The 9,819-nt window shown below is 58.4% G+C and overlaps 1 protein-coding gene across 1 annotated transcript; it reads right to left on the minus strand.

Moving 5' to 3' along the window:
* Positions 1–228: 228 nt before the first annotated feature.
* On the minus strand, positions 229–9,802 carry LOC100542915 (integrator complex subunit 3-like). The gene is made up of 13 exons (XM_019621292.1): positions 9,634–9,802; positions 7,459–7,556; positions 6,917–7,108; positions 6,404–6,491; positions 6,022–6,101; positions 4,891–4,982; positions 4,559–4,665; positions 3,830–3,949; positions 2,569–2,698; positions 1,911–1,965; positions 1,584–1,687; positions 833–1,213; positions 229–268 (listed from the first exon to the last, which is right to left on the minus strand). The coding sequence occupies exons 1-13, from the start codon at positions 9,791–9,793 to the stop codon at positions 229–231; spliced, it is 1,647 nt and encodes a 548-aa protein (XP_019476837.1). The 5' UTR covers positions 9,794–9,802.
* Between the last annotated feature and the right edge of the window lie 17 nt (positions 9,803–9,819).

The raw sequence follows: 9,819 nt of genomic DNA on the forward strand, positions 1-9,819 counted from the left end.
ACACACTGGGGATGGGATATAGGGGATGGGATATGGGGATACTGGGGGTGGGACACACACTGGGGATGGGATATAGGGGATGGGATATGGGGATACTGGGGTGGGACACACTGGGGATGGGATGTGGGGATACTGGGGGTGGGATATGGGGATGGGATATTGGAATGGGACACACACTGGGGGTGGGATGCTGGAGGTGGGATATAGGGGGTGGGATACACACTGAGGTTAGGATATTCGGGACGGGATATTTGGGATGGGGCACACACTGGGGGTGGGATATGGGGATACTGGGGACATGACACACACTGTGGGTGGGATATGGGGATACTGGGGGTGGGACATGGGGATACTGGGGGTGGGAGACACTGGGGATGGGACATGGGGATACTGGGGGTGGGACACACACTGGGGATGAGATATAGGGGATGGGATATGGGGATACTGGGGTGGGACACACAGTGGGGATGGGATGTGGGGATACTGGGGTGGGACACACAGTGGGGATGGGATATGGGGATACTGGGGGTGGGATATGGGGATGGGATATTGGAATGGGACACACACTGGGGGTGGGATGCTGGGGGTGGGATACACGCTGAGGTTAGGATATTTGGGACAGGATATTTGGGATGGGGCACACACTGGGGGTGGGATATAGGGGATGGGATATGGGGATACTGGGGGTGGGAGACACACTGGGGATGGGATATAGGGGATGGGATATGGGGATACTGGGGTGGGACACACACTGGGGATGGGATGTGGGGATACTGGGGGTAGGAGACACACTGGGGATGGGATATGGGGATACTGGGAATGGGAGACACACTGGGGGTGGGATATGGGGGATGGGATATAGGGGATGGGATATGGGGATACTGGGGTGGGACACACACTGGGGATGGGATATGGGGATACTGGGGACGTGACGCACACTGGAGATGGGATATAGGGGATGGGATATGGGGATACTGGGGACATGACACACACTGGGGATGGGATATGGGGATACTGGGGTGGGACACACACTGGGGATGGGATATGGGGATACCGGGGACGTGACACACACTGGGGATGGGATATTGGGGCAGGACAAACACTGGGAACGGGACACTGGGATGGGACACAAGAAAGCCCTGCCTGGGCCACCTCAGAGCAGACCGACCTAAAAATGAGGTAGAGTGGCTTCCCCACCGACTCCTCCAGAGACCTGCAGGACAAACGCAGCGCTCAGAGCCCCGTGGGTCTCCCAAACAGGGGCAGAGCTGTGGGACCCCCAGGGCTCAGCCCCAACCGGTGGGGTGAAGGGAATGGTCCTAAGAGGGCCCTGATGCTCCAGCCCCAATAACAGCCAGCAGGGAGGGAGGGAGCAGTGCTGGTTTGTGAGCGTGGCACCGAGAGCCCAGGCTGGGCGGCCTGAAGGGAGCTCTGACACCGTGGGTATGAGATGTGCTCCATGCTGACTGCTGGGGAACCCTGCAGAGCTGCTGCTTCCAAGCACAGCCTTCTGCAAACGGAGGAAGTTTTACTGGGAAAAGCCCTGGGGTGAAAGGATGAAACGGAGAGGAATAAATCCTTACTCCTCTGTGATCTCTTCTGGCAAAACCTCCCCGCGGAAGTGAGCCTTAAACAGCTCCTGGAGGCAGGAGGCAAGCACCGATAGCTGCTCGGAGTCAAAGTCCTCCTGGTGGGCAGAAAGGAAGGGATGAGGAGGGAGGGATGCTCACACCCTGCACGGGGACACAGCAGCAGCGCTGGGAAGGACCCCGAGCTGCTCAGGAGCAGCAAAAGCTGCAGGGCTGAGCAGCAGCAGGACCCCCCCCCACCTCCCTGTGCAGCACTGCCATCCCCTGCAGCTGCGACCCACCGAGCTCAGCCCTGCAGAGGGCCAACACGGAGCCCTTTACCTCCAGGACTTGATCCACGATTTCCTGCATGACCTCACACTGAGCTTCCGTATCGCTGGAGCAGAAAAACAAGAGGAAATCCAAGTTAGAAAGGAAGATACTGTGAGAGTACAGGATGAGGGGGCTTTGTGCTGAGCTGGCTCTGCTTGGGAGCCCCCCAGGCCCTGGTTTGGTGCCAGGAAGGCACAGCTACGAAGCACAGAATGCAGAGGTTGAGCCCTGGGGGAGTTCGCCTACTTACAAAATGCCCCAAGCAAGCCAAACAAATTGAATGACCGAAAGCATCAGATTAAATGCACTTAAAGCCATAAACCATAAATTAGGTTAAAGCAGCCCGTTAAGCCAAGGACTGAAAAGCAAGAGCTGCTGACAGAGCCTTCCTTAGGTGGTGTCAATTCCAAGGTTGCTCAGAGCAGAGGTGGGAAACGTGCAGATATGTGCAACAGGCACAGCCCATGCAGGGATGCACTCACAGCCCCCACTGCCACCCGCACAGAAGGACGGAGCCCAAAGCCTTCTGCCTTCCCAGCACTGATGCAGAGAAGCAGAAAGTGCTGCTGTGCCCAGCTCTGAACCCGCAGGGCTGCATTACAGCACTGTGAGGTCTGGAACGTTGCTGCCCCAAAGACACCAACATCGTGGAACATCACAAACCGACCTCCCCTTCTGCAGCTGCAGAACTTTATCCTTCAGAGACTCATCCAGCTGGTCCAGGAACGGCGTGATGTCCACAGGTTCCTCCACAATGGTTTCTTTGATCGGATGAAACCTGAACTCCCTTTTCTTCCCTGCAACGAAGGAAGCATCTCTGGGATTGCCTGCAGCCCAGGGGCACCCGGGGCCGACCCCACTGCAGGGCTGTGCAATGGGACACGAGGGGTTTCCCAGTGCAGGGTGCAGCCTCCCTGCCTCACCCCTGGGAGGTGGCCGTGCTCAGGAAGGCAGCATGGGATGCAGGCATAGGGATGCACAGAGCTGGGCTTCCATCCAGCCCAGCTCCCAGAAGTGATGCTGTGCCCGTCTCCACGTGCACACACACACACAGGTTGCTGACTGCCTGCCTTCAGGTCTTCCCCATGCCCTCACCCATCTCATTCTGGGTCGTAGAAACCAACTGCAGCACAGCCCAGGGGTGCTGAGGCCAACGCAGAAGCCCTCGCAAAGGGAGCAGTGATGATGGAATGGGGCAAACGATGGCATCCCCCTTTGCAGAAATCTCTGCACGTGGCCTCTGACCCTGAGCCCCAACAACTGCAGTCAGTGCCACATCCCACACCTCATCCTGGGGCTGTGGTCCCCCCCCCCCACTGCCTAAAGGAGCAGCAGAAACCCCCAGAGCCTGACTACCAGGATCAGGACCCGCTGGTGATGCCTCCTCCAGCCCCAGGGAGCCAGCAGAAGGATTCCAGCCCTGTGCACCCTGCTCAGCCCCACGGCTTCGAGAGGGGCTCACAGAGGCCTCCAATGAGCGTAATGAAAACCATGTGGCCGAGCAATGAGAAGATTGAGCCTCGGCAGCAGCCTGAGAACAGGGACAGCCTGTTCCCAAAGGACCCACAGCACAGACTGCTCGTCACATAAGAGTGGGGTGTTGGAGCAGAAAGGCATCCGGAGGGGGCCGTGGGGTGGAGAGAGCTACGATGGATGGTGCTGAGCCACGGGGCAGAGCACCATGCAAGCAGATGAGGCCAACAACTTTCCTTTGAGTGCAGAGCTGTGTCAGCCCTGCAGAGACCAGCATGCAGCAGAGCCCAGGGCTGAGAACCTCTTGCAAAAGGAAATCTGGTTTTCGAGATCCGGGTCTGCTCGGAGCACGGGAATCTCTACTGCTGATGGGAAAGTTGTTGTGCAGGAGGTGGTGCTCGTGGATGCTGCCTGGGGCTGTTCCAGCACTGCTGCTCACACCCTGCAGCTCTCACCTTTGCTATTCAGGTCCTCTTCATCATCACTGAACGCAGCCTCGGCGTTGTCATAGCAACTGTCATCTTTGTCTGACATGTGATTGTCCATCTCCATGGAAACGGGCTCCTCAATTTTGACTGTGGGTACAAAGGCAAAGGAGTGAGAGCAGAGAAAGGATGGGATGGATGGCTCCCGGCACAGCCGCAGGGCAGGACGGGCTCTGCACAGGGCTGGGAGCTGAGGAGCTCTGCAAAGGGCAGAGAGGTTCAGGGTGAGTAAAGCACCCTGCCCGGCTCATCCTGGGGATGGGACCTCGTGCAGCTCCATGCAGCCATTCCCACGTGCTGCAGGGCTGCATGGAGCAGCTCAGCACCACGTGGGGCTGCTGGGGAGGTGGGTTCTGCTGATGCTATGGGGAAAGCAGACGGGCTACAGGCGCCGTCCTTCGGTAGGGCTGGCAAAGCAGCAGCACTCTCTCCAGTTAAATACAGGTTAGAAATGCTTGCTCTCTGTTTAACCTAATTAAGGCTAATCAGTGAGCACGCGGAGGGTAAGCACCTCCTGTGGAGCAGAGGGAGGACAGGGTAGTGTGTGCCTTTAGCATGCTACAAGGCTGAGACGAGGGCAGATCACGGGCACGTGGGCACGCAGAGCTCTCCCTGGAGCCCCACTCTTGACCTCCCAGAGGCAGCCGTGCTCTGGGACAGCACTGCTGCAGCCCCCCCTGCTTCCCACCCCCTCATTACCTTCAATGGGGGGCGAGGGGGAGCTGCAGAACTCTGGGAACTTCTCCCTCAGCATGGCTCGGAGCTCTTTGTCCAGCTTGGGGTTGTCAAAGAGAGGGGCCAGGTGGCTGTGGAAGGAAGGGGATGAAAAAGAACCGGGATGCAGCCCCTGCTTCCCTGCAGAGCTGAAGCCCCGTGGCAAGGCTCACCAGAGCCTCCAGCGCAGCCCCCCAAAAACCCCCTGGCAGCCCTGGGGTTCACCCTCCTGGTCCCACCAAGTTTGCTAAGAGCGGACCCGGGGAGGTTGGTGCACAGCAGCTCTGCCCATGCAGCAGAACCCAGCGATGCCTTACGCGAGGACGCGCTTCTCCACGATGTGGGTGAGGGAGTTGAAGACCCCCTGCCGAACGTGAGCTTCCAGCGGGGGGTAGAAGTTGGGAATGATCTGAAAGGGAGAGAACACGATGGCATCAGTGCCTTCCAGGACGCAGCCAGCTCCAGCTGTGGCTGCCCAAGGTTGGGCTGGATGGGTTCTGAGCACCCAACGGAGCTGCGGGTGCCCCCGTTTGCTGCAGGGGAGCTGCATGAGATGGCTTTCAAAGGTCTCTTCCAACCCCAAGTGCTCTGTGATGCCAGGAGCCCCGCTGCTCTTGTTTGAGAGGGGTGGGAGAGCTGAGTGCAGCATCTCAGGTGAAGGAGCTGCCCATGCTTGGTTCCCTGCCCCGCAGAGCAGCCTGCACATCTCCCAGGGGTGAGAAAACCACACAGGTGCTGCCTTGGGGGCTGCAAAAGGCCCTGGAGGCAGAGCTGTGCTCCAAGCAGCAGCTGCAGGAGAGGGGGAGTAAGAGATGGGACCGTGGGCAACATTCTGCTCCGTCCACACACAGCTCTGCTTCTGGAGGAAAGAAAACAACTCCCTGAAATGAGGCTCAGCCCAGGAACCTTCCACCCAGATCCTGAGTCAGCTGCTGCTGTTGGACACACACAGCTCTGGGATTCTGCTTCCAAGAAGCCCATCAGCTCTCCCTGGGACCCAATGACCAGAACCAGCCCTGGGGGGCACAGCCCCACGTCCTGCCCAAGGACAAAGGGAGGATGAAAGGAGACTTGGGCTGGGGAACATCGAATCCAGATTGTGTTTACCCCCGGGGGGCGACGCTGGGCCAAACAATGCATTCAGTACTGCTACAGGGGAACAATTCAGAAGCCTTTTTCCTAATCCTCATCCTTCTGGAAGGGTTGATTTGCAGAGCTAGGAAGTTTTGCATGTGTTCCCACTAATGAAGGACACGTGGGTCCACACTTGGTGCTCCAGAAGCAGCCCTGGAGTAGCAACCGTGCTGGTTGGTGGCTGCTTTGTTTGTGCTGCACTGGTGGTGCCTGCAGGGTGAGGCTGTGCAGCTCTGGGGACGGCATCCAGCAGAGCGTGGGGAGGGGATTTGGCTGCAGCCCCTAAAAGAAGCTGCATGGAGGGAGCAGCTCACCCGGCACATGAAATCCAGCAGCGTGGCGGTGATGGCAGGGTGAGGCTTCATGGAGTGATGCATCACAAGAATGGCAGGCTCTGGTGGGAGAAAGCAGGGAGCACAGTGCTGAGAGCCCCGGAGATGCCCACAGCCCCTCCTGCTGCCCTATAAGTGCTATAAGAGGGTACTTCTGGCTCCTCGCAGCTCTCACCCAGCTCCCCGGATTTCAGGCAGCCAAACTGGGCACCTGCTGACCATCACAGCAGCCCCCCATGGGCTGGAGAACCCACGGAAGGAGACTGATGCTCTCTGGAGACGATGTGTTGGGCCTTTCCCACCTGACCCCACTGCCTCTGCCAGCTCCAAAAGCCATCACCCCCTTTCCCAACCCCCACAGTACCTATATTCATGATGCTGTCCTTCTCAGGGTTGAAGAAGAGCCAATCATAGAACAGAGCCAGTTTGGCATTCGAAGCAGCAACATTGGACTGGAGAAGGAAAACAAACAAACAAACAAAGAATGATTTGATTCATGGGTGAGCTTTCAGACCAGGTGGGAAAATTCCTGAGCAAAAAGTGAAGGGACCTCCTGCTGCACGCGCTCCTGCACAGACCTTAGAGGCATCCAAGCACGTAAAGCAAAAACAAAGGGTGTGATAAGATGGAAGGTGAAGCTGGGAAAGTCGATCCCAAAGGATCTAACACGTGGCAGAGCCAAAGTTGGAATGCAGAGCATGCAACAGCCCGATGCCATCGCTGCCCTGCAGCTCCTGACCCCCAAACTCACAGCAGCAGGAGGTCACCCCCAGCGCAGGGAAGGGATCCCACACGGCTCTCAGCTTACAGGACTTTGGGGGATCACAGAGGAGGGGCCGTGAGGGCAGCGGGAGCAGCAAGGGCTGTCAGAACTCACCGTGCAGGTGGTGAGCAGCCACCCGATGATGGCCCAGCGAGGCAGGATGTCGGAGCTGAGCACCTCGTTGGACGGGTGCACCACGCCGCAGATGTAACGGATGAGGTCGCAGCGCAGGGACTGGCTGTCAGGGGTGGACAGGTACTGCCTCTGGAACCAGTCCTGGTACCGCTTCTGCTGCCCGAACCGCACCTGAAGGGGAAGGGCAAAGTGTGGGTTTTTGCTCAGGAGATGCTTAAAGCCCAGCTCGGGACCACCCGCCCCGCAGCAGCACTCAGCCTGGCCAGGGGGGAGCAGACGGGGTGGATGTGCATGGCTGTAAGCACAGATAAGAGCTCCGTGCTGTCACCGAGCAGCTCCCGGGCCTCTCGCACAGCACTGCTGCTGTCAGAGCTCTGATAACCCACCGCAGAGCAGCCTTTGCTGCCTTGGAAAGCAGCCAGGCCGAAGCAGAGCTCCCTGCAGCCCACCCCGCATCAGCACCCGGCTCTGCTCGGGGTGCCCTCCGTCCCCACGTGGGGGTGGGTGAGGGCTCTGCTCACCCTCGAGGTCATGAAGAGCAGTTTGGTCTCCATGTCGGGGGTGAGGCGGCACGCCAGGAATTTACGCGAGGTCCTGGACTGGAGGAGCTGTAGGACACCTGCAGGGAGATGGATGGGGTTATGGGCTGCACAGACCCAGCAGGGATGCACTGGTGGGGGGGGAGGTCAGCTCAGAGTGCTTCCTTCTTCAATGCTGAAGGCACTGGGACTGGAGAGAGATCATGATTTTGGCTGGGAATGGCCCTGCTGGAACAACCCTCGTCCAGAGAAAGCTTTGTCAGAGAGCAGCAGTGTGGAAGGAGGGGGGTGGGGGATGTGCAGCACAGCAGAACGGGATCTGGAGGAGGGATGAAGGAATGCAGACACTGAGCCTCAACACGGAGCATTCCCCATCTGACCCATAGGGAAGCAGCACAGCGATGCCCCCCGGCTGATCCCTACTGCTCCTCCCAGGGCTTCAGGTGCAGCACACAGCAGCAGACAGCAGGGCTGGAGGACTCACAGAATCCTCCAGGCTCTGCAGCACGAACCCCCGGTGTGAAGGCACCCTGCTGCAACGCTCAGACGTATAAAAAGCCTCACGTGCATGGAAAAGGCAGGGGAAGCAGGAGGGGAGATTGCAAAAGCCGCTTTCGTTCCCAAAGAGCTGCAAAGAAGAGAAATTTATGGCTTGAGTGGAGGCTGTGCTGCTGCTGGACGGGACCTGAAGGATTTACAGCATGCTGCTCCATGCAGACAGGCGGGCGCCGGAGCTGCGCAGGGCTCAGCCTGCTCAGAACTCACACTGCAGGGCTGCAGGGGGGAACTGCAGAGTGCAGCAGAGCTTGGGGGAAAGGGTGAAGAGCTGCAGGACACCCGGCTGCATGACAGCTCCTCGGGTCAGCTCCGTGTGCTGCCAGGCAAATAGGTGGTAAATACAAACTATGGGACCAAGGGAATAAGGGCAAAAGCCACAGCGTTTGTCAGCAGGGAAGGAAGGAGCTGGGGGCACTGATGTCAGCCCCCACTCAGTATCGTTCCGTGGGGCCACTGGGCTCCAAGTGCAGCAAACCAGGGAGCCACTGGCTGCTCTTGCTGACGTGGGAAGGGACACAAAGCAGCAGGGATGCCTATCAGGTGCCCCACAACACACGCGAGCTGCTGTGAAGATCCAGAGGTGAGAAAAGCCACCAGTGGGGCCGAGCCCCTGCAAGCCCCCCCGAGACCCCAAAAAGCGGAATGCTGTCCCTGCAGCCTCCAGCCAGCATGGCACTCAGTGAGAACCGACAGGAGAGATTCTGGAGCTGGAAAAGCAGCCAAAGAGCTGCACTGAGGAGCATTTAATCAGCAGGCATGCTGCCCCTTCCCCTGGGCACAATCTGTGGTCTTTAACGTGGCATTAATGCGGCCCCAGAGAGCAGAGCAGGCGCTGGGCCGGGAGGGAGGGGGGAAAAACACTTTAAAGCCCTGCATCTGAGGGCTCACTGCAGACAGATAATGATGCGACAGCCCCGAGAGCAGTTAATAATTCATAGCAATAAGACCCATAAATAAAACACTCTCTCTGCCACATCCACCCTAACCCAGGCAGCGCAGAGCGCATCGCAGCTGAGCGTTTGGTGGAAAGCTGCAGAGATGAATGGAATCCCATTCAGAAAGAGGCAACTGCTGCACCCCCTGGGTTTGTGCTTCAGTGCTACTGGGATTCCTTGGGGCTCACGTTGGAGAGAAGCTCGGATATCACCTATCTTTGTGTTCCTGCTCATCTCAGCAGCTCACAGAAACACAAACTGAAGTGTTTGCAATGATGCAATCCCATGACTGCTGTCACAGGCTGCGTTCTCACGGTCTGCCAGCACGGTTTGAAACCCAAACGCCTCTTAGGAAGCTTCTGCAGCATTTAAGACAGTGGCAGAAGCTGTCCAGTGCCAGAGGTGGTGGTGGGAGAGCAGAGCAGCTGTTGCTCAGCCCCAGTGGTCAGTCCTGGGGGAACCTCCTTCCCCTTAGCGATGAGATGGGCTCTGCAAGAAGCCACGTGGGCCTCAGCACTAACAGAGGTGGAACCACACGGTGTCATTACAGCTCTCTGCACGCACCCAGGGTGCTGTGCTTGACAGCAGCCCCAGCTTTGGGGCCAGCGGGGCCGGATCAGTGGGGCAGGATGGGCTCAGCCCCCAAGGCACAGCCCCTACCCACCTGTGAACTGCGTGCTGAGCACCTGTGGGTTGTGGATGATGTCCTTCCAGAGCTGCTCAAACTCAGGGATCCTGGCCACGTTCTGCAGGAGCCGCACGAGGTCACGGCCGATCATGAAGCAGTCCATGAACTGGGGGGGAGGAAAGGAGAGGAAAAACATCACGTTGAGTGCTCACCTGATGTGGG

The sequence above is a fragment of the Meleagris gallopavo genome, chromosome 19, assembly GCF_000146605.3.
Source record: "Meleagris gallopavo isolate NT-WF06-2002-E0010 breed Aviagen turkey brand Nicholas breeding stock chromosome 19, Turkey_5.1, whole genome shotgun sequence".
NCBI classification, from domain to species: domain Eukaryota; kingdom Metazoa; phylum Chordata; class Aves; order Galliformes; family Phasianidae; genus Meleagris; species Meleagris gallopavo.